Raw genomic sequence first — 26,073 nt, 5'->3', positions numbered from 1 at the left:
GGACACGGGATGCGAGTGCACATCGACACAAAATAAAAAGATCTAGCAAGATGAAACATACACATGGGACAGCAAAGCCCAGCTGCGTCCAAACAGCCGTCCGAACCAGGAACGATCTAAACACTTCACCAGATCTAATACTTCCTCAGATCTAAACCAGATCTAAACGCTTCACCCGATCTAAACCAGATCTAACCGTCAACGTGGTTTAAAACCAAGTCCCGTCTTTACGACTCGAATAAATTCACCAGATCAAAATGCTTCATCGGATCAATTCAACAACACTTCGTAATAATAGCACCAATGTTACACATAAATGTGTGTTCTGTCTGTATGTATTACATGTAATATATTAAGTAGACCTATACCAAATATATGAAACGCCTCTCAAACTGATATCTCTCAAATTGTATAGGCCTTATACTAAATACAATAACTGTGTGTTCTTGTGTCTAAGAAGCATCCCCATGCTCGTTGTATGGCTAAAGTTCTCAACAGCCTGAAGCGTTAGTATTCGTTGTTCCTGTAGCGATGTAATTAAAGAGGTTGATGAAGGAATTTAGGTTGACGATATTGGCTTGCAATAAATTAAAAGCTTTTTGGAAAGGGACACATTCATTTCAATACGAACAAGCCTTATCTGAAATAAATCTTCTCACTGCACTTTTGAGATTAGGCTGAAAAAAAGAGAACGACAAACGACAAGATGCTGTCATGATTGGGATATCAGTGTGTCTCAGTTCTTTTCTCCACGTATATTAAACTCAGGTCTCAGAAAGAACAAATCAATTCTATTCTTCGATGGGCTGTTGTGTTGGACACACATTGCCATTCACGTAGACTAGAGTTCTCAGCTGCCTGATGTGTAATTATCCGTCCTTCATTACAATTATACAACTAAAAAGGTAAATGTCATTGTTCGAATTATTATTATTATTATTATCGAATTACATCCCCTTTCTTCTACTGAACAATGAAGGCCTTTACTTGTGTAGCAGCTCAAACGAACAACTACACAGCCATTTTTTTCTGGGGCCTAATATATACCAAACTAGTAGGCCTGGGTAGTGACTCTCTCACATGCAGGCGTTGGCGTGTGTGTTTACCAAACTCTTTCCCATTTCAGCTCTCACAGGGATGGGTGCACACAAGATATTGAGAGAGATGGTTGAACGAACCACATAATGCATAATCACAGCCCAGTATGTGTGCAGAGGAGACAGGCAGAGTGGGAACATTTAGGGTGAGTTGGAGCGATGCTGAGATGAAATGTCTCTGGCATGACGCGGTGTAATATGTAATAATCTACAGCCACCTCAAACTCTGGGCCACATGCAGAGTGGATCATTTGGATGTCATCAGCCGCAGCGTTCCCATTTGAAACCCTGTCACCATGTGACCCCCGCTGACGCACCACATGGAACGAGTCGGCACTTTGACGAGCAGTCAAACTTTAAATGTGCACGGATTGTGTTTTACAATCCATGACTCAGCGCTGAGATCCACGGGTATTACAGTCGACGTATGGAATAATTTCTGTCCGTCATCGTAATATTATGGATCTCTTTACATAACAAAAGCTGGTTCGAATCCACGAGGCCACTGAGGGTGTGTATGTTCTACGTGTACTCTGGAGGGGAGATAGAGGGAGCGTGGTGGAGGCTGGGGTTTCTGCCGAGTTCGGGGGGGGTGGGGGGGGGGGGGTTCGGGGTCTGGCTTTGTGTTGATTTGGAGCGGTAGGAGCACCATGGCTGCTTTGGGTGAAAAAACTGTTCCCTGAGGCAGGTGTCTATCTCTCCACTGAGCTGCTTCACGGCACCAGGCACAACTAACGCCTCTAAACTTGATTCATTCCTTAATGGCCATCATCAAGAAGGAAAAAGGGAGAAAAGAATCCATAAACTAATTATGATTTGCGGTATTAGTTGAAGGCATTATGGAAGTGCTTGATTCCGTGCCAAGAAGAAAACCCCATTTCCTCTTCCCGCGAGCCGTGTTTCTTGGCTGGGTTGTAAAAGATCAGGAGACATAAAATTGAGTTCATATTTTAAACTTTGTGCGTGGTCATCGTATATCCTAGCCTCTGATGGGGCATTTGTCCCTAAATCAGCAATGCAGCCATGACGTTTTGGAAGACCTGCTGCTGACTAAACAATAGATTTAATATCTGAATAATAGAAGTTACACTTAGCCTTCAGACGAATTAAACCAACGCAACACAATTTACAAGCTAAGGTTCATGATTACAAACGCTGAGCTACGACTGCATGCAAAAGGCCTTGACAAGATGCAAACTAAGTGAATTAAGCTATAAAACACCCCTCAAACTCCAATGGAACAGGAGACCAAGGCATTCCATACTTAAGCAATAGATCACGCCAGACTGTGGTATGTGCTCATTAGACCACTGTTAAGGGGCGTTGTCCGGCCCCAACGCGCAGCGGAGGGCCGGCGACCCCCTTCACAGTGGTATAATGAGCACATACCACTGACTGAAGTGATCTATTGCTTTTATACAACAGTTACTATTATGGCAAAACAAAAGTCATAGACACACTACATTTAAAAAGAAACCAAGAAAGTCAAAGTAGCCGTTTTTTTAAAGAATACAAAAAAGTAGTCCCTCCTGGCTGCCTTCAAAATGCACGACGGTCGCTATGCAACACACTTTAGCATCCTTCCGAGAGAACGGTTGTAACGGTTTCCACTTCAAGGCGCGGAGTGATACTTTCACAAAATGATCGGGCGTCATAGCAGTTATGTATACGCTCATTATACAACAGTTAGTAACCAATCAGATCGCTGGATTTAGGCCCCCCGTTGTATAAACATTTATAGATCACACCTATAAACATGGTTTGCATAGAAAAGACTAGTTGCCATCACACTATTTGTGTGTGTGTGTGTGTGTGTGTGTGTGTGTGTGTGTGTGTGTGTGTGTGTGTGTGTGTGTGAGTGTGTGTGTGTGTGTGTGTGTGTGTGTGTGTGTGTGTGTGTCAGTGTGTTTGATGAGGGGTGTGTAACGGAGTGGGCACATGCATGAGTTTATGTACCTGTATGTTTGGTGTGGTGTGTATGCCTTGGTTCTTGGGAGTGCGCATCTGTGTCTGCACATGTGGTTGTGAATCTGTGTTTGTGAGTGCATGTGATTGCGTGCGTGTACCTGCATGGATGTTTGTCGGGTTGTGTGTGTGTGTATGTGTGCGCCATGCATGCGTCAGAGGATTTCAATGTTGTGTGTGTGTGTTTGTATGTGTGTGTGGAGCACCGTGGAATTGCGATGGAGATTCCTCTCTGCTGATCCCAGCAGCGGCATCGCTCTGCAGTTTAATAACCACTGGAGGAGCCCTGACCCGGGCTGAACACGATCAGACACCCTCACACGTCCCCCACCCCGCCTCCTTTTGGCACCGCCGGAAAACGATACAGCTGGACAGAGCGCAGAGGACTCTGTTGAACACTCAAATATGGATGAATGCTCAAATAATCGTTCACACAGGGCGGCATGTGGCTCAGGAGGTAGAGCGGGTCGACTGGTAACCGGAAGGTTGCTGGTTTGAGTGTCGAGATGTCCCTGAGCAAGTGTACCTCCCCCTGAATGCTCCCGACGAGCTGGCTGTCGCCTTTCTCCGCCGTCGGTGTGTGAACAGGTGAATGTTTGCATGAATGTTAGGGAATATTGTAAAGCGCTTTTGCTGGTTAAAAAAGCGCTGTAGAAACTGTCCATTTACCATTCACACCATTCAGTCAAAACAAACGTATATCGACCGACAGATCTTAGCCAGGTCTGGCAGCGACCCCTGCCCGCTCCGGGTCTGTGTGTGCAGGTGCGGCCGTCTTTATCGCGGCACGGAGGGGGACTCCTGTTCGCTCCCCACCTCCTCGCGGCGATTACAGCGAGTGGTGGTCTAAATAAGAGACCCCCGACTAGCAGGGCTGATGGGCTTAGCCAACTCTTTCTCATCGCCAGAGAGAGATAAAGAGGAGAAAGAGATAAATGCAAAACTGAGAGGGGGAGAGGGAGCGAGAGAGAGAGCTAGAGAGCGAGGGCGAGAGCGAGAGAGAGGGAGAGAGAGAGAGAGAGAGAGAGATGTTCTTGCTGTGCATCAGACATCCGTCCCAGGAAGCTGGCAGCGTGGCGCCCCTGATTGGGAATGAGCAACGAGGAGCGGGGGGCTTATCAGAGTGAAACCGCTTGAGCTTAAATAAATGAATCTGTTGCCCGCTGGATCCAGGGCTTCATGGCCACAAACACACACAGCCTTCATATTATGGTTGAAATACTGTTTCTTCTGTTTTTGCCAAAATTGCTCTCAGTTAATAGTCAACATCATTTTTTGTTATTGGTTCATTATATTTTTCCACCTTCTTAACTACACCTGCCCTTGTAAAATGTGTTTTAGTTACCTCCTCTTTGCTTACTTTTAACCTCCTGGACCTTTTTTAGCTGAACAACTTTGAAATCTCTCTCTCACTCACTCACTCACTCACTCACACACACATCCGTTACATACCTGGCTGCCTACAAGCATCAAAATGTGCAGCGGTTGGTCATAAAGCTTAGGAAAGCGTGTTGGACTGACCTTCAGCGTGTTGTTGTGTTTCAGCGGGAACGTCAGCGACGTGTTAACTCCCAGGCTGACGTTCCCGACACTGGTTTGTGGGGGAGGAGGACATGTTATAATGCGGAGCGGTGGATACAGAGAGAGGGCAGGACAGAGAACCGGAGAAGGGACAGGAGGAATATGCTCCGTACGGTTTAGGCTGTGGACAGTAGAAACAAACGGACGAGTGAAGTGAACTGCAATGTATCCTGTTTATGTATTCTATTCCATCTGACTTCTCTCTGCCTCTCTCTCTCTCTCCCTCTCCATTTCCCCCTCTCCCTCTCTCTGTCTCTCTCTCCCCCTCACTCTCCATTTCCCCCCTCTCCCCCTGCCTCTCTCCCTCTCTCTCTCTCATTGTTTGTGCAGTCAATGAGTCACTTAGTGAATATTTGTGTGCAATTTGTTTCAGGCCCCAGCTAAATATAAATCTGTCTGGCTGGCAAACAGGTTGGAGAGTCCAGATGGTGGCCATCCAACCCATATGTATATCCAGTGCATGTATAGTATGGAACCTATACTGTACAAGCACTGGATAGACATATGGTTTGGAAGGCCCCTGTCTGGACTCCCCGACCCTACTTTATGTAGTAAGCATATGTATATATATACAGACTAGTATCTATACTATCGATACTAGTCTGTATATATATATATACATATGCTTACTATATAAAGTACAGAATACAGTTGATATGTACACTAGTCTATAAATTATATATTTAGAGTGGGTTTACACTGTGCTACACTGTGGATAGGTAACCCTATTGAGCCTGACTGTGTGATAGTTCACATATACATTATATTCATGATATAGATATAGAGTTGGTATACACTATGTAACCATATTGAGCCTGACTTTGTGTTAGCTGACTGGACCAGCGAGGCTACACACCATTGGTTGATCCAAAAACCAACCAGCTTCCAGTGTTGCCGTGGATTTTCCTTAAAACGTTATTGTTTCATTCCATGTTAGATAAAGTTATCTTTATTGTGCAAGATTTAACCAACAAGCCATTTCAAAGTAGACCCTATTGCGATATCCCACGGGGAAGTATCCTGCCCGATGCAGGGCATGAAATGAACTGAGAACACTGGTGCTCACAGCTTAAAGGTTGGGTATGGAATTCTCTTTTTTGTCCATTTTTGCAAAGTTACTTGAAATCCTTATCATAACCCACTTACAGCCACTGAGTTAGAAGTACTGACATGAAAATTAAACAAGTCAATCATCTGTGGAACGGGCAGGGCTCAAAAACTCCAGCCAATGATTTCCAGAACCACCGAGTGGCATTGGACAGTAAGTACGTCAATCAAGCGGTCGTACTGCACTCCCCCTCCCCCGCTCCCCGCGCGTGACCCCTTCGTGCACGTACTCAAAGCTCGTGACCCAGAGCAAGCTTCTGTTTGTTGTTATCCTCTCGGGCATCTGTGTTCGCACTCGTGCATGATTGCGCGTCCATGTACTTGGAATGGGTGGAGTCAGAGTCAGCATTGAAGGACAGGGGGTAGAACCATTTGAGTTGTGTGTTATCAAAATCTGCTGGCGTTTCGCAAATCCCATACCCAACCTTTAAACATGTTAGGAGCTCCAGTAAACATTGTAAGGGGCGCCAACTATATCTGTTGATTTTTTACTTATATTGATACCAAAATCGTAAGCGAGCCATTTGAAAATCACACTTGAGATGTACACAAACGTTCTGGTTAATTAAATAAATCCAATCCAACTGTCTAAAAATAACATCCAACATTGCTGGGTGAATTTGGCAAGTAAGCCCTCTGACTGGAAAATATAATTACAGAAATCCCTCAATACTTAGCTAAAGAACGTTAAACTTAATCCTATGAAGCTTGTATTTTCATAACAAACTCATTCTGAGCTCCCAATGTAATTCTGCATGTTTAATATATTCACCAATAATCCTTCCCATCAAAGTGGTTCTTTCCCCCGGGAACACCCATACATATGCTCAATGGTAGCGCCATCCGTTGCTTGCAGTTAGGAATAATTAGGAAGTTCCCTGCTGTCACAAATAGAGTTTAGGTTTACTTTGTACAGGTCTCATTGAATGCACTGATTAATGCACCAACCAAGAAATGTATATAAAGCTACATTATCCTAACAAGGAACATAGTGAACTAACTAGCCAATGCACAGAGAAGGGGAAATTGGTCTGTCAAAAACATAAAAGAAAGTTCACCAGAACAATAATTTGGACTCACACAAATTCCCCAAATTATATTCCAAGTTTGCACAGATTACATCCGAGATGGGACTGAATTTGTACCTTATATGCGTGTCTCATGGACAGATCAACACAGACTACCGCTCGACTGGGTAGGGCACAAGATTGATCCATCTCCTTCAACTTGCGATGTCACAAAAAAATATTGAGCACACACACACACACACACACACACACACACACACACACACACACACACACACACACACACACACACACACACACACACACACACACACACACACACACACTAAGTCCCAGGGGGGATGCTGTAGCCTTGTATTAAGCGCCTGGACATAATCACCTCATTAAGCCATTAGCCAGCCTTACCCAGAGAGTGCTAAGAGGGAGATGGGAGCCACACACACCAGCCAAGGCCTGTGATTTAGTAAAGTAACAACAGCTCCCCTCCCCTCCCATTTCCTCCCAACGTACTTCGCTCCCAGACGACCATTATGCAAATCACACAATCATGTCCAATTTGGGAACCTCTTCACACCCTGCCTTTTTATTCAACTTCTTTTTTTTGCGTATTTATCCCCCTTTCCCTCTCATGGGCGTCGAGGCAGGCCGTGTTAAGTAATAATTAAAGGCCAGCTCTCTCTCTCTCCTTGTTGTAAGTGCGATGAAAGCAGAGCGTTGCTGTTTGGCGCGGCCAGCTGGGGATTTGATTCTAGCTTCCGAGGGAGGGGCAGGCTCACACCTCTTCTACAGGAAGGGGGGAGGGGGACTTTAGCAATAAAATAAGGTAATGGTTGGTTACTGGGTCTGTTGGTTACAGCCGGGAGAGGCTTGGGTGTCTCCTCTCTGTTCACACATCCGGCTTGTTATTAGAATAGGGTGACTGACAAGCTTGAAATTAAAAAGCCCTGCGTATTTGTACAGGAAGGTGGCCTTTCATAATGATGGGACCAAATCCAACTCGGGCCAAAATTTAGCTTTGAATCAATTTACCTTTGACGTTTGACTGGCTGAGCTTTAACAGTCTCTGTGCGGTGGTGTGATTTTACAGTTGGTGTCAATGTGTTTTGAGTCAGGGAGGGGTTATCACCGGCTAGTGATTTTCCATTCTGTCCGTGAGAGTGTTTTACATCTCTTCACGAGGCGTCTGCTGCACTAATGTGAAAGGCACTTCTCCGGCCCGGAGAAGGAGAAGCACTGGAAACGCCCGGGCTCCATTATGCTGCTTAGCGCTCTGTGTTTAAGAGGCGATGGAGTCTCATGAGAGGAGATAGAGTACTTCAAAATTACAAGGTTTACGCTCCTACTGCACTTGTTTTTCATTTAAATTTGAGCCTGCCGGTTGAACACGGGTGAAACCATTAGAGGACTCTGCAGTAATTGAGCTTTTCGCACTGAGTGGATTTTTGCATTCAGTCGAGATTAAAAGTGACATTTATCGGGCGTAAGTAAAATCCTTCGGTTTGTTAAATAATTATTAAAAAATATTAGGGCATTTGGTTTGGATTAGAGTTTGATGAATGATACATTTAATTATGATGAATGGAATTCAGATTTGTAAACAGCTTTGCAAAGTAACTGATATTAGAAACAACACTTTTTATATCCATCGGCTTCATTTGTTCACGACCGATCCTCAGTTCCTGCAGTAAAAGTAAAACAGTTTTTCAACAGAGAAGCTTGACTCTCTGTCAAAACAGGTCACCCCCAGCCCCATTAGCAGACCTGTCTCCATTCTTGCCAAGACATGAAGTACATTTAATTACCTGCGACGCGGGCGGGAATGATGGCAGGTGTTTTGAAAGGCTTGTGATTAGATGAGGGAGAGGCAGTGTAACTCTCTAGATGGAGTGAGTTAGAATAGATTGTGTGTCTCCCAGGTTACTCAGCATACCACTTTAGTTAATTTGTTTTGCCCTCTATGATTTTTATGAACGTCCGCATCCAAAATAGACCAGAGTGGAGTCCCATTTGAAAACAGAGCAATAGTACATTCACAATCTTTCTCCGTTGCCTCTTGAAAACAATATCGAGTGTTTGTTTATTTTGGACCACAGAGATTAGGATTAGGGAGTATATACTTTGGGTTTGACGAAAAAAACTCATCCTGGCAGTGGCCTTTGTGTACGTGAGGGAGACAGAAAACAGAGGACATGATGAGGTCCAACCAAACACTTCCATCATTTCAGATCACGGGTTTATTAGAACAGCACGGATAACATTTGCCACAACAACAATATACAATTATTAGTTTGGCTTCTCCGAATGCGTAGAATATAGCTGCAAAGATTTTAGGCAATAGCCAATAGGACATTTCTACCGTATTCTGGTAGTGAACACCTGCAAGGTGATAACTACTGTCCCTGTTGGCGAATCAGATTAATTGATTACACGCCCATGCTACCAGTTGCATGATCGACAAGGAAAACAATTAATTGTGAAATGTGTATGCTTGTGTGTGTTTGCCACATGTGGTGTGGAGGAGGTATGTGTTTGTGTGTAGGTGATATGTGCTCTGGAGGGGGTTGTGTGTGTGTGTGTGTGTGTGTGTGTGTGTGTGTGTGTGTGTGTGTGTGTGTGTGTGGTGCAGAGGGGTTGTTTGTGTGTCTGTCTGTGATATGGGGTGCGGAGGGGTTGTGTGTTTGTGTGTGTGTTTGTGTGTGTGTGTGTCTCTGGTCTCCTAAACCCTCAGTTGTTCCCCCTGGATAATTCCCCCCCCCCCCCCCCACCCACTAGTCTGTTCCACTTGACGCTCCTCCAAACCGTTTAGAGAAAACCCTTTCGCTGCTCGCTCTCCCCTCCCTGCACCTCATCACAGTCCGATATGAGCTGCCGTGCCTGCACACGTATATAGACACACACACACATTTGCTAGGCACATACATACACAAAATGCAAGCACAGCATGCACAGACAGGTGCACACGCACACACACACACACACATACACAGACGGGCATACACATGCATGCACATTTACTGTCTGAACACACATTGATATTCAGGCTTGCAATCTCTCATGCACAGAAAAACATAAATACATGCACGCAATATTGCACACACATGCACGAATGTGTGCAGCCGTGCACAGTACACACACACACACACAAGCATTAAGTCCTGCTCGCAAAAACAGATGAAGGCACACAAATGCAGAGGCACAAATACGCACTGGCAGACTGCAGTATATCTCACTACCATTACATATTGATCAGTGATTGGGCAACTGTTAATAGTTTTTCAGAAAAGCCAATTAATTCTGGGGAACGATGCGCAAAGGGAGCAGCACTTCCCGGCTGTATATCATGACATGGCTGGAGTGATGAAATGTTTCTGGGGAGCGTGACTCCCTGTTGCTTCATAGCCCCTCAGTGATAAACGGTCATGTCTTCTTTCATTCAACTGCATTCAAATTTCAATTTCATGGCTTTTTGTTCAAGTATTCAAATGTCAAGAACGTAAAAATAATGGCAATCCGCAATATGAAACAAAACTTATGATTTTTTTTAATCCAAAACCAGAAATGAATTTTAGTTGTGATTGGGGATCAAGTAGTGGGGAACGGGGACAAAGGAGATTAAAAGTAGCAGAACCTTTAGGCTGGGAGTCAAACACCCCAAATCGCCAGCCCAATCAGCAGCAGAACCAGCACCCCAACTACCACTACCACTACCAATGCCCATGCAGAGGGAGAGATTTAGCGCACCAAAGCTCATTCATTCACAAGGTGTGCTTTACCTCCAGTTAGCGGCTGAAATTGCAGCCTCATAATGGACTCCCGGCTGTGATGTCATGCTGGAGTTATTCTGATGATGTGGAGCGGTTATGAACGTGAGGTCATCCTCAAATTAGATCTCCACCACACACACGCAAGAATATACACACACACACACACACAATCACACACATACAAGCACACACAGACAAACACACACACACACATACAGACACAGTCAATGAGCATTCATGAGGTATATTTTTTTGTGTTTAACTGGAGATCACAGCAGTAGGCCAAGAAGAAAGATTCGAGAGCAGATTTGGTAAACATTGCATGTGTGAGTGTGTGTCTGTGTGTGTGACCCCCCTCAGCTTATGTTTTTGTGCTGCATTATGGACAAATGCTGTACCATGGTTATCATGAAGACGCTGCGGAGTTGCATCAGACTTACACCAGCGCTTTCTTCCTCTGCTGTTCCTAAACCCATGTTGTCACTTCAATTCTCCTTCCCTTCCGTCAAGTCCAAGTTGTTTTAAAATGACTTCATCACCACACTTTGACGAGAAAATATAGTCCAGGACAAAATCAAACAATTAATTATTGCCCTTCCCTAATGTGTGTGTGTGTGTGTGTGTGTGTGTGTGTGTGTGTGTGTGTGTGTGTGTGTGTGTGTGTGTGTGTGTGTGTGTGTGTGTGTGTGTGTGTTTAATGCATGCAAGTAAGTACATGAACGTGTCCTGATCACAGATGACGTGCTCGTTTGGCTCTGCGTTAGTGTGCTGTCACCGGCGTATCCTCTTGTGGATCCTCCTTGCACACGACAGGTCTAAAATAGGTAATAAAACATAACCTCCCCTGCTTCAGTGAACTCAGTAATGGTTCACCCACGCAATCCTACCCGTACGGATACTGTAGCTTCTGGAGCCCCCCTGCCGTCCATCACAATCCAAAAAAACACATCCATAATTCACCCTCTTATATGCTTTTATTCTGCCTCCTTTTAAACTGCAGCTCTGACGCAAAACTCCAGCCTCTCCGTTGCCATTTAGGCCCAAGCTGTAGGTAACAGTTGGTTCAACTAGATTTCAGCAGGAAAGTCTAGCTGTGTCAGGGTATGTGGGGACCCTGGGGTTCAATCCCTGATGTCTGCGGTCTAATGATCTTATGATCTCGAGAGGTCACAACTGGGAGTGTCCAAACAGATGTATGATAATTAGATCATCTACTAGCCTGCCCAGTGGACTGTTCTAACTGGTAGGCTGAGCTACACATCATCGTCTTCTTGGTCCATCGTCCCACTTATGATGTCACCAGGGGGTGGATTTTGACATTCTTGAAAGGGCTAAACAACATCAAACTATAAATTAGGTACCCTTTAATGCAGATGAATTCCATGCAAGTCACTTTGGATAAAAGCTTCTGTTCAAGGGATAAATAGTAAAAATAACAGCACATTCGTCATTCTGATGTAAAAATCCGACCTACACCTTTCCATCAATTTGTTTTTTTGTACCGACAAGAAGTGGGGGAGAGAGAATTTGTGAGGTCGTAAAGCAGACACGATTCTTTAATATCGGCGAAAAAGCACATGGAGCCTGGCATGGCTGTGTAGAAAGCAATATGTTTTATTAAACCTTGAGGCTTTTTTTCCTCCTCGCTCAATACGTCTTCTTTTAGCTGTTGGTCGGCAGCACGTTTTATCTCAGCAGGGAATGGGCCAAACGAGATCGGAAATAATATGGTGGGAAACGTCCAACAGAGAAAAGGCACAGAATTAGGGGTGAGAAGCCGCGACTACAGGACCTTGCTGATGATCGATGTGAAATGTGCAATTAGACCCACAGTGAGAAAGAAATCAACAGCACTTCCAAAATGTCTGCTTCCAATTTGCGCACGGAGAAAACAAGTAAAAAATAAATATAATTTGACTCACAATGATTGAAGATTTAAGAGTTTGAAAGGTTCCAGAACTCGTCACTGTTGTGTGAGCTTTTAGTTCAAAGTGTTAGTGACGCTGGCTATGCTAGCAGCGGGGGGTTTAGCTAGTTATATTCGTGAGCGGGAATCATTTCTGAGGTATTCTGAGGGAATGTATTCCACCATGGTTTAGATTTGTTGTTGTTTGTTGAAACGAGGAAGCACTAAATAAAAAGTTTTATTTTGAACGATGCTTTGAATGACCTTTTGGATCTGACAAGCGTCTCTGACTGTGATTGGTCGGTAGTTAAATCCGGGGGTGGCAGGATCCAGTGGTGTTAGGGTGTCCCAGCAGGAGGGTTCTGAGTTTGAACCAACCAGATAGATGTCATACAATCTGGAATTCAGGTGTCTGGGATGAAATCAGCTAAAAAAAGCAATACTACAAGTTACCAGTTAACTGTTTTGTACATGCTGCCTTGGGCTGCATGTACACATCTATTAGAAAACGACTTTCTGTACTTCTCAGGAGTGCAGTCAATTATTACATTTCATGGATCTGATACGTTCTCGGCTCAAGAGAAAAACCCATGAGAAACATTGTCTGGCCATCTTCCCTGAACCTGCACTATTTTCCTTCCTGTGACATTCCTTCAAAATGTCTGAGAAGACTCTGGGCCGTATTTTGTCTGCACTTGAATTATCCAAAGGGAGGCTTTCATAGGAGTTGGTGCATTATAATGGTGCCCGGCAGGCACACTGTTTATTGTAAGCAGAGAGTGACAAGGCAGGGCCACTTAACAAAAGCCCCCCCGATCAGAGGGCGGAGGAAGAGAAAGGCTGCCTGAGGTGGGCTCCCTGCCATGGCTGACCCTCCTCTCTACCGCTCACCAAGGTTTAGATTTGGGCGCTTTCAAAAACAGAACAAAGTCTTACCGTTACTCAAATCTTTCTTCTATCTCAAAACGTCATAAGCATCACTTTGTCAAAAGAAGAAACTGGTATTGCCGCTTTGTAAGCTATCCTTGAATAACTTTTCTGTACATGAAATGTCCTCCATCGAAGGTGAGCTGAAGGTAGTGCTTCATCTACATTAGGCCGTGGTGAGCAGCTGACAGAGTTAACCTTTACAAAGAGTTTGGAATAGGACATTAAAGCATGCGCGCACGCACGCACGCACGCACGCACGCACGCACGCACACACACACACACACACACACACACACACACACACACACACACACACACACACACACACACACACACACACACACACACACACACACACACACACACACACACACCGTAATAGAGCATGTGAATATGTGAGAATGTCAAATAAAACAATATGTTTCAGGCATTAGGATTAACATTAGTTAAGGAAGAAAGAAAGAACCAATGAACGTACAGAAATAACCAATGAGAGAAGGACAGAACCATCAAAGTGAACCACTTACAGAAGGACGGAGAAAGGTAGACCATACAATGCAACCGAGGAAGAAAGTACAGAAAAGGACTGAACATGGGGGCTTCCCTAATGTGGTCGTCCATCACCGGCATAAATAAAGATCTTCATAAATCATAACATGCATACACACACACACACACACACACACACACACACACACACACACACACACACACACACACACACACACACACACACACACACACACACACGCATGTACACGCACACATGTACACACAAACTCCAAGATTTCCCAAGGGACGACCCCCCAGCTCCACCTTGACATCAGGGATTCAGGTTATATTTTCTGCTTGTGAGCACCCCCCCCCCCCCCAGCACACACAAACACACACACACACCACCTGCAGCTATTTACATCAACTGCACAAAGAGTATAAGATAGTCTGAACAGGTCTGTTAGCTGCGCTATGCTACGTGTGTCAGCTGTGCTGGATATGCATGGGTCCTTAACTCGCTGTTGTATAAAGGCAAACTGTAGGTAGGCCTGCACGATAGATTGCATTATGTGAATTACCATAGTGTTTATGGTTTTTACCGCCCCCGTTTTGGAGATGTGAATTGTAAGACGGTTGCCAGAGGCCCAAATGTCGCACAAATATAAGCAGGCGTACGCGTAGATGACAGGTTTGGTGTTATTGAGGCCATGCATTTACAATAGATTAACACCAGCGCATTGCTATTGTCAAAGCATTACTCAAAGAATTATTCCTAATCTGTTAAATACATATTTGTGTCAAAGACTTCACAAAACAACCAAGTTTCCCTATCAGCCAATAGTATTCTTCCGCCGTTGCTTTGCCGTGGTATCATTGCCTTCTACCGAACACTAGTTTCAGAGTGTATGCATCCCTGCGGCAATAAACGAACACGTCGAACAATACAGTGTCACATGTGCTTCAAGAATAACGTGAGTACAACTCCCTGGGTTGTAACTTATTCACCTAGCGGCCATCTTACTTATTGTGTTAGCTGGGGGCCGGATTACGCATTCACTGATTAAGAACCAAGATTGAACCTGCGTGGCCCTGAGTCAATAACAGCCAGTTCTCTCGGTCATGTTGAATGCCTCAAATCTGTCTCCAATCTACTAGTGGACTCAAGGCCAGGGTCTCTTTTGTTCTTCAACTATAATTATCAACTTGTTCAGCTTTGCGTATTCTGGCAGGTACCCCTTGCTACGTTTACAAAGGCACCCATGGCTAAGTACACAAAGCACATGTGCACTTGTTCAGCCGCGTGTTTCCTGCCAGGTTTCAGGCGATGCGAGAGTGGGCCAGTTCTTTCGGGGACAAAACGTTGTATAGATATAGGGCCCTATCTTGCATCCGGCGCAATTGACTTAATCCCTGGCGCATGTGTCGTTGCTAGTTTGCAACTGGCGCAGAGTGTTCTTTTCCCTCCTGCGCCACGCGTCAGTAAATCAGGGAATGATCTTGCGCCCCAAGGGGCGGTTCGGCGAAAGGAGGAGGCGTGTGCTGGCACAAACGTTCCCTGGTGCTATTTTGCAGTTTCAGAAACCACTTGCGCCACAAACCAGGAAATACCTGGTTTAAAGTCAGTGTCGCGTTGTTCAGATGCAATTTTAAGGGCGCATGCATAATGTTGCTTGTGCACCTCGCGCATACACTTTGCTTCTCTCATCTACCTAGCCACACATTCTTGGTAAATTATTTGGGAAAGAACAGTTGATACAGCGGTAATAAGTTGTACTTTTAAATCAATGCATCTTCTAACACCGTACAGCAAACACATATTTTCTTGACTCAGACATCGTGTACGTGCTAGGGATGGGCACGAGTAGTAAATTCCAAACTCGAGTGATCGAAGGAATTCCTCGAGGATCAATCGAGTACTCGTTAAATCAAATCTATTTTTAGAATGCAACGCATCTGCAGCAGGAATAGGCCTGATGATGAACGGCAATATTACCAACCAAACATGTAATGCTTATTCTCCATCAAAACAGTCAGAGTTATCAGAGTATTCATTATTTATTTTTGCAAACGTTCAAAACACATTTTCCTTACAAAAATAAATATGCGTCTCACAATTTATATCACGTCGAACCAAGGCCTGTAACAGTTTTAAAAAAAGCCTAACCATTGCAAATAATTTAAAGCTGCAAATAAAACGGCAGCAAATGGACTATGGAAATACTCAGCGTTGTGATCTTCTCTACACGCCCGGGATTACAGCTGCGTCTTGCGGCGACGAAAATAGCCGACACACTTTCACTTTCACCGTTGCTGCGGGTCTGCTTTCCCGAACTCACCGTTGTGTTTCAGGAGCATAAGTTGCCACATAGTACTTTCTTCTTTCGATTTCGCTTGGCATATTTTACATTTCACCTTATGATCTCCTATTTCTTTAAAGTATATCAATTCTCCGCTGCGGTTTGCTTTAACCGCCATCTCTTAACTTTTTGAATTCTGGCGTGCCTGCACACGGCACGGAACGCGCCATGGAAATGGATGCATTTAATTTTCTTTGTGCCCACGTCATGCGTTAGTGGCGCCGACAGAAAATTGATACATTTGCTTCAGAAAACTTTGTGTGTGTATATGCAAACTCGAGTTTGCCTGGCAACCAACCGAGTTCATTTGTAACGAGGAGTACTCGAGTAATCGATTCCTCACGCCCATCCCTAGTACGTGCCCATAACTTTTAAGATTGATGAGTATTTCATCGTGAGAAACCATTGTTTTAACACGAGTGAGTGTTAAAAAGAATGAATGAATGCCGGCGCGCGTATGTGTATGTGTAAAAGAATGAATGAATGCGGGTGCGTTAAAATAGGGCCAATAATGTTGCAGTGTTTTCACAAAGGAAGAAGGCTGAAGGAAAACGTTGGTCCTTCATTCGGTGAATTCGATGAATAAATGTGTGGTTCTTTGTTTTAAAGAAAACCAAGGAAACGTACAAAGCTGTCTGAGTTCAGAAAAGGGTAGAACCAGCAGGTATGAGGGCTGATAGTTGCCTAGTAGAAAACTATGCGAGAACTTAGAGGTGTTTCTCTTGCCGTAGTCACACTTTTCTGTTGTCAAGGTTGGAATCGTTGGTGACTTTCAACATCAGGCAGCAGTATATGTTCAGCGAGATACATAAAGTAATCAAATACAAAGAAAAAGCAACAGTTCCTCAGGTCAGAATAATACTCATGTTTATTATTTGAGAGGTTTCCTCCTTCCTCATTTGCTTTAAAAAAAATTGCATGAATATTATCGGTGTAGAAAGAATACTGCGAAATAACTGAAACTGTCCTTTCTTCTGTGTCATTAACTAATGGCATAACATTTCAGGAGTGACTTATGTTTTGCTCAAAGATAGATGTGACCTCTGTGGAAATTACATGAAAGCAGCAACAAGACGTAAAGAAGAGAAGTAAAATGAACGATTTGTTGCATCATGCGATTAACTCTGATGAAAATCCTAGTGTTAAAACTAATGTTGTGCTGTTTAATAACAAGATTTTAACATCATGGTCTCTTGACAGATAATTAGTCACAACCCTCTTTATTTCAAAGAACACGTTTTTGCCTCCAAATTCCAGACTCCAACTGCGATTTTTATATCAATCCAAAACACAAACCTCTCCATAGAGATTGAGGGCTGATGAAACAAAAATGATTGAAAGGAAGGTGCTCTTGCATGTGCGAGCGTAAGTGTGTGTGTGCAGAGAGTTTGTGTGTGTGTGCAGAGAGTGTGTTTGCAGATCATGTGGGTGTATGGGCAGAGTGTGTGCGTTTGTATTTGCAAAGAGCACTTGTGTGTATGTGTGTATTGCAGAGCAGCATCATCTGTGTTGCAAAAAACAAGAAGCAAAACCAATGTGGGTGTGTGTAATACACACAAACACATAACAACACACACAAACACACACACAGCAAGCCTCACATGTGTGTTAGTGTAACAAAACGGTCTGAACCCAAACAGATGAGCCCAGCGTTCCATCTCCCCTCCTCCTCCACTCTGCACACACGTTGTTAAGCGCTGAAGTCAAACTCGTGACCCTGTGTGCCTGGGCGTGTGTGTGATGCGTGTGCGTGTGTGTGGGAGTGCAGTGCCAAGTGGAACCGATCTGTGAAGAGAACAGGCCCCCTCCCCGTCGCCCGCCTGACAAAGAGCAAACTAATTACATTGTGTTTGCCCGATGCTAATTAGTATCTTAATTAAAATCCCCACTGAGATTGGTTAAGAGATGGAGGAAGGAGTGGGGTGTGTGTGCAGCCTGTTGTCTCATATAAAGGCTCTCTTCATGCCCAATGTCTTTGGTTTCTCCTCCAGATGCTGGTCACCTTCATATATATACACAGTATACATTTGTTTTTGCCCTGCGTATATTTAAATGTAATTTCGTCTGACTTTCCTGGGCTCTGCTGCCTTTTCTTTCAATCAGCTACAGAGTGTCAAGCCTTCTGTACCACAGCGACGTTGTACCCCCTCATCTGCTCATCGCATAACGCTGGATCCTCGGCCACGAGATGTTGATGATTGCCGCGTGACCTCGGTGAGGGAAACCGCACATGCAGGGGGTATTCAGTTATTTGTGCATGGTTAACGATCTAATATAATGAAGCGCCACGGGTCGAAGGTGTTAATGATTCAGCCCTGTGAAAGGCCAGGCCTTCGGACCGTTGCCACCGACAGCCCCGACATGGTTTTATCTCCGAGAGCAAGCGGGGGCTTAGTGATATCGCCCCCTTGTTTGTTCAGCCCGCCGGCGCACAGTGACATTTTCACTCCCACTTTTTCCCCGGCGATCTTTTATGGTGTCTGATGTTTCTTGTTGAGACTGTCGAAAAGGTTTTGCCGTCGCTCATAGTCGCACCCCTCCTCACTCCGTCTGAACGAGAAGCGTGGTGGTGCATTTGATTCGTCTCTCAGGGGCCCCGTTGGAGGAGTCCGATATTAAAGAACGCGCGGCTGCCAATCAACCAGGAGCCATCTTAAAAAAATAAAAAGATAGCTTATTTTTTTTTTTTAAGGCTATGAATTCAAAAGACTAGGAAAACTGCTGACACTAGCACGCCGTCAGCGGCCAGGCCTGATTTTGTAAGTAGAACCTTTTAAAAAGTGAAATGTGGATTTACCCCAAGCATAGCCCAGAGTTCTCTTTGAAAGGTTAAATCAGAGGGTCTGAAGGGGAAGTTGTGGTTGTGGTGTGTGGGGGTGAAGGATAAAGAAACGTGTGTTCATAAGCTGTTTGGCTTGCCAGCACTCCTCAACCTTCCTGTCAGGAATATCCATCAAAGCCCATCTGGAGTGGAGGACGTTTCCATCCAGACGTTAAATATGTCTTTAGCTTTTTCTTTTTTTTTTCTTAACTGAAAATGGTGGGGGCCATCTCTGAAGATGCGGCAACATGGACTGCAATTGATTTGAAACACACATTTCCTGCTTTTCAGAAAAGTGTGACAGAAAGGTCTGAACTCATGTTCCTCGAAGCCAATATCTGACGTTTATTTGTACTTAAACTAAGTGATTCACGCAACAGGTACAAAATGGGTTTTGCAACAGCCTTTCAGGTTCCGAATAAACTGATGCTTTATATAAGCCACATCGGCTTCATTTAGATCGGCTACATGTTATTATTGATGTTGTACAGTAAAGTAGATCTATTCAATAAAAAAAAAGGCTATTTAACAATAAATAAATTACCACCTTTGAAAGGGCAAAGTGAAACAGCCTTTTTATAAACTACATAGCAATATTTCAATATACCACCACTCCATTTGCCATATTACAGATTGTATTTCCCCAGTCATTTTTCAAATAGTTGTGTTGCATGGCAAGTTTCGAGGAATCGTGTGGCTGCCTCTCTAGTTGCTGCTTGAGTTTCCAACATGTTCCGATGGAAAACCAGAAGTCCAACTCAATGTGCCCAAATAGAAGTTGGCCGTGCCTGATACAAAGTACGTGCTACTGCTGCTGAATCAGAATTCAGACTGCTCCTGACATTCTCAGTATGCATCCTTGGATCAGGAAGAGCTTAGACTGCGTAGACTTTTGTGAGGCCATTAGGGGAGGAAGGTGTGTCCATTCAGAACGAAACCCCCAAACACAGGAACAACTTTGCAGTGCTTGCAGGGACTTGTAGTTCTAGGTGTCGTGGGAGCTAGAGATGCTGGCCAATTTATTAATTGAAAACTCACATTTGGCCGAACGCCTGAATTGGCACCCGGGCCATTTGTTTGACAAATGGCTGAGGGGAATCTCGCTCAAGAAGGCCTATGAGTTAGACCGCAAGACTTTGGGGTTTGAACCCAGAACCTTTTCGGCTGGGACTAGCACAACACTAAGTAATAGACCTGTCCGCCTCTTCTGCCCATCCTTCTGTTCTGGCTCATCCATTAAAACACTGCTGCAGTCCCAGGACAGACTGCAGTGAACAGGAGGACCTGGAGGGATCTGAGGAGCTCTGGATCAATATTAAAGGGAGGCTGCTCTGCTGAGAGAGTTTGAGCTGTGGATTCTGCTGCCTCTAGAACAACATGGAGAAGAAAAAACGTTTTTATTTCAACGCCATCTGGGATTTTTGGTCTTACAGAAAAAGTTTTAAATAGCTAGCCTAGGGAGTGAAATAAAACAGCAGCTGGAAACTTTTCTTATTTGAAAAATGCTTTGAATTACTAGTGACTAGCTCGTCGTTTAGTTGATGCTGTAATCCAGAGAGGCTTGCAATGAATTCAGACACTCTCCATGGTGCTGGTAGGTGCATTGAGCTCTAGTATGCCCAGAACACGCAATGGGGATAAACCCAAAACCGTCCGGCAGGGTGTTCGAGCATCCCAACCACGACTCCACTCCCAAACCAACAATGTAAACAAGTATTGCATTAGTACTTTAAGATGCTACTAATCTGTATGTGTTGGACAGTAAACCAACATCATCCCACGCTTCATTTCATTACCCAAATCCCTGGTTTACCAACCCAAAGTAGCGATGTCTGATTGTCTTTCTGTGTCTGGCTACCCACGGATCCTCTATTTAACCGCATTACAATAAGTCACGCAGTCTCCTTGCTCACCCAAACCCATCCGTTGCGATTAAATTCGGGTGGCGTATTTCTCTTCCTGAAACACATGCGACGCCTGTCAACTTGGCAGGGGAACGAGACAAGGCCCCGGTGCGCAGGTGCAGATCCTTCGAGGCGACCGGGAGCCACTTTTGCATTCAACTTCCAATTGTTTCATGAACAAATATGACAGTTGAATAAATGGTGAAAGGAAGGATTTCGCTGATCAATCCGACAGGACTGCTCTGAGGCTGCTTTTCATGTTTTTAGACAACAATGGAAGTGTTCTGGCAGCGGAAGTGGAGCCCCATCTGCCGTTTGTTACCCAAACAATACCCGGGAGGAGCAGGGGGAGGGAACAGCTATGTTTTAGGCTTCAGGAAATAGGGGGGAGATAGGGGATGCAGCAGTAGGAACAGATGAATCAAGATTACGTTGCATTCCTCATTCCAACCCACGTCTTTTCAGAGCTGGTCGATTGGCCTCCCGGTGAAGGCTGTTAGTCAACTTGGATGATGAGTCAAATGATGAGCAAGACATGGATAGACAATTATTTGGGGTTAGGCCAACAAATGGGGCTAGATCAGTTCTAGTTTTTTATACTGGAGCTTTGTTGTATATTATTGCTAAAACCCTGGTCCTTCTATCTTGAAAGAGGACAATGTGACATGGTTTCTTGTAACACGGTCCAACACATTTACTAATAAAAGCGGGTAATTGGCACCGGAAACCTTTAGGTGGAATGGGTTTTGATTGGACTGTGGAAAAGTGACAAAACAGGCTAGCTGTGTGCTCACTCATGGCAGCCTTGATCTGAGCCAGAGGGAAAAACATACTGGGATGTCAGCCGTTGAAATGCTAGCCCTGTGCAGACAAGTTGTCGCATCCACAAAAAGGAAGGCTGAGCTGTGGCCAGATTAATTGGTTCTGAATGTAGAACATATTTTCATGATTGAACCATCTTCAGACGTATTTTATGGTGCATGAAATTAATATTTCTGGAAATTTGCTATGCATTTTTCAAATTTCAGGTTTAAATGTATTCAGAAACATCTCCATTATGAATAATAACATATATTTTTTACTATCATTAATAATACTCATAATTTCTATCATTATTATGTATTTTTATTTGTGTACTCTCAACACGTTCAGAGATGAATGAGGCTTCTTGACAGGAGCTTTATATTATTTCTCTGAATTTCTACCATAAATGTGACGGTTAAGATAACATCACTGCTGACTACTGTCATCGCTCAACATAATTACCACCGCCGGCAAATTATGCCATTCTTGTAAATTAAGAATTCTTGCAAACTATTTCAATCCCATGTTGATTGAATGGCATTTGGAATAAAGCATCCTAACCTGTTGATCGATAGGTGGCCTAAGTGTTTGGTTTTTAATTTCCCTTGTCGCCAACACCCTTGATCCTAACTCATAAAGCCTTCTAACGGATAAGGCTGCTCTGCATGTTCAATTGTTCTGCTTCGTTTGCTTTGTGCATGTTGTCACGTCCCATACTGATCTGTGATCGGATCGCACCCCCTTTTTTACCACCGGATGTGTGAGATTGACAAGACATCCCGAGAGCCCTTTCAAAATCGAACCGTTACTGAAATCACAACTGGGATCAGATAAAAGACAGACAGATCTTTCAGCCTAATAATTTGAATATACCTCTCAAATTGGACAGTCACATTTGTGATGTGTTGTCACAAATGGATAGACTTTGAAATGGCTTGTAACGGCTACTAAACATGACACATCTGGGTGGAATCTGGTTCGTTTAGCGTTTTCCTAGTGTAACTCCACCCAGCCATACTGGACCATCTGAACTCTGCTCATACTGTCACCTTCTCCCCCCTCTCCGCTCTTGCAGAACGAGTACACCTGCCCACGCCCGCTGCCTGGCTCATGGATGGGAGATGTGCCTTCCCTGATCCACTAACCAGACGAGGAACAGACGTTCCTGATGGGACAGGGCGGGGAGGACCGGGCGACACACGGGCAGCGCACCAGGATTCCCTGGATCCACCATCTGCCCCTTTTTCACAGGAACACAAAACCAGAAGGACACACTTGTGTGAATAACTGCGCACCTCTAAGGATAAGCCAGCGACCATAAGGACCGTTAAAAAATAAACAAAAAAGGGTTTCTCGTCTCACATTTTCGCCCTAGTTCTGTGGATCTCTGATGTTGTTTCCCAAGTGTCGGTCGTTATCGCAAAACACACCGCCTCCGTGACGAAGTAATGGCAGAAACCAATAGAAAATAAGGTAGACTAGAATAGCGCAAGACCAGGGGGTTCTGGGTGCAATCGACGAACACTCTCGCACACACTTCGGGCTAAGGACGAAGGTGACATCTGTGTTTTGTTTGTCATAAAACCGGTAGCTTGGGTGGCTTTGTTTAACTGCAAACGTTAACGAGGCCGTAATTGGCGCCAATGAATCACGGATGAGTACGTGGCTCCAATAAAGTCGAGCGCAATTAAGAAAAAAACAGAGTTGACACATTTTAATTCCCCGGGAGGAGTTATCCTTTCCCTCCCTCTCCCACCTCATCTATTTTGTAACGGAGGAGGACACATCGAAGGGCACATAGGCGGTTAACGTCACCCTGTGTAACTTCCGAGGAGCTACGTTTTTTCCCGAAGGGATTGAGTTCATAAGCTGGAGGATCAGCGAGGTCTGAGAAACAATCGTCTGAAGATCACAAAGACATTGCACCGGAAGGAGGACGCATATTCTGTTGTTACGTCAAACATCTACTACCTATCTTGAGTTGGAACGGGGGAAACGGACATGATTTAAAATTATTGGGGGAGGGCGGGGGAGAGGGAGGGCGGTTCGGGTTTCTTCATGAATTGTAATTCTTTGGGGAAATTATAAAGTTGTTAATATCTTAGTATGTTATGACCATGTTTTACCATTGCCAAAAGTGAATACAAAGAAAGACTGTGCAGGCCCTGGCTGTCGCAGCTGCTCTCTGATGCAACCGATCCGTGGAGAATGATTTGAGGCGTCACTATTCTCACCACATTGAGACACTTTCGTAACAAAAAAAGAAAAATAATGCGTTGGGGATCAATGGATTCCCCCAGCGTCTCTTGTGGGTCAGACACGGGGATGTTGTTAAGTGAAACTTCATGTGTTTGTGTATATTGTGTGTAAACAGGGTCTGGGCGATGAAAAGGGGACGATAACCGGGAACAGATTTTTATCGGTGAGAATGGGGCAAGGGGCCGCTCAGATCTTCTTAACTTATGTTTTATACACGTTTTGGACTCTGACGTCATTCCATCTACGTGCGTGCGTCCCTGCTGTAGCAACAGGTGTTGATTGGCCATTACAAGCCATTTGAAAATCGACCCATTTGTGACATCGAAAGTGAGGGGATTGTCTGCAGCGAGAGGTATGATGGACGGATAGATAAACCTTCCAACCTACCCAGTGGACTGTATCAACTGGTAGGGTAATCGAGGGGTATCTCCATCATCTGGGTGGACACTCCCAAGTTGTGATTTCAAGATTGGGTTGATTTTATGGCTCGTTAGTTCACACCTGGTGGTAAAACAGGGGTCCGATAAACAGGGAAACTGATTCTCTCCATGGACTGGTGTGTTTTGTCATCCAATTTCTTATTATCGAATTTTGAATTATTTCTCTCATCCTCCATCACTGCTATTGGATTTCTACAATGAACAAGGGTAATTTTCTATTGTAAATCTCTTGCCTTTTCTCCCCTTAAAACAAATTGGTGTTTAATAATCATCTGTATCATTTGGTCACTTTAAATGGTCTGTTTTATAACGCAAATAATGACTTTATTGGTGAGCAATATGAAAGAAATCAATCAAATTAAAAAGTATTCCATCTATCACTTCTCCGGCCTCTCTCTCTCTCCCTCTTCTGCTGCCCGCCCACTGACAGGACCTGAAGCATCAGCGTCCCGGCGCTCTGGTGTCAATCCTCACACTAGGGGGTTGGGGCTCTGGGTGACAGCCCGCCATCGCCGCTAATTTAATAAGCGTGAACACTCCTCGCTACTGCGCTGGCGCCGTCAAAGTCCGTGTTATTCCCCACAGATCGCCCGTGACCAAGCTGTCACATCAACATTAGCCTCATTAGCTCGGAGCCCATCGATCTCTTCCACTCTGTTTCCCGTCCACCTCCACCTCCTTCGCCGCGAGGCCCCCCCTGAAGCGTTCTTCCTGCGTGTGAAAGCCCTCACACATCCAGGCAGTCAGGGGGCCGACCTGGGGGCCACACGCCGCTCGCTCCCGACGCATCGAGCTGTCGGCTGAGGCACAGGTCCAGATGGCCCGGGATACCCCCCGTGGTGCACTGCTCACATCACCTCTCCTCCAACCCGCTCCCTCCATGCATCCGTCCGTCTCCTCTCTCCCGTGTTCCTCTTGCCTTTGAACGCATCCCTGACATCCCTCCGCCCACTCCTGCCAACACGGGGTCCTGGTTAGTTTGATGTCGACATCATTCGCTCCATTACTTCCCCTGTCCCTGCGCGGCAACCCTGTGAACATATCTGGGCGTTCTCAGAGGGGCCCCAACCCGCCAGTGCTTTAACCACATAGCAACCATTATGCCCTGTTGCATAACGCCGGTTTCATTTCAGATCCCTGCGGTTCGCGACGCTACGTGTCTCTTGCGCCCTCAGCCATCGCTGTCCGGTTCCATATCTGTGAATCCCGGTTCCGTTTCTTACCGTCACCGTCACTTGCACTTTCACCGAGCTCCCTCGGGCTCCACTTCACACAACGCCATTGTGGTTATGGCCCATTCATGTTATGATATTATAATATATTATATTGGAGTCCCACTGGTTTTGTGGTGGTCAGCTGAAAGGAGCCAGTAGGGAAATAATTTGGGGAATACAAATATTTTTTCTATATCTGATCATTATTTTGAAAGGAGGTTGACTTGTCACTCTCAAACACACAACCTCCTCCGGCTGTCTGCTCGGACCACTGGAGAATGGAGCAGGATGGTATATCTCTGAACCCAGACATTGCAGCCTCCCAACCTATAACTACAGTGAAAAGTGAAGTTGACTGAAAAGGATCCCGGAAGTTTAATGCTTTTTAAACTATTTGATGC

The 26,073-nt window shown here is 44.8% G+C and overlaps 1 protein-coding gene across 1 annotated transcript in view; it reads left to right on the top strand.

The window, feature by feature from the left end:
- lrrtm4l1 (leucine rich repeat transmembrane neuronal 4 like 1) overlaps window positions 1–24,835 on the top strand; it is a 61,131-nt gene extending 36,296 nt beyond the window's left edge. The window contains exon 3 of the mRNA XM_030341616.1: window positions 22,835–24,835. Coding sequence (XP_030197476.1) covers window positions 22,835–22,903 — 69 coding nt within the window. The 3' untranslated portion in view covers window positions 22,904–24,835. The remainder of the gene's footprint in view (window positions 1–22,834) is intronic.
- Window positions 24,836–26,073: the final 1,238 nt, after the last annotated feature.

Source organism: Gadus morhua, chromosome 19, assembly GCF_902167405.1.
Source record: "Gadus morhua chromosome 19, gadMor3.0, whole genome shotgun sequence".
Classification (NCBI taxonomy): Eukaryota; Metazoa; Chordata; class Actinopteri; order Gadiformes; family Gadidae; genus Gadus; species Gadus morhua.
This window is presented reverse-complemented; position numbering and strand designations above follow the sequence as displayed.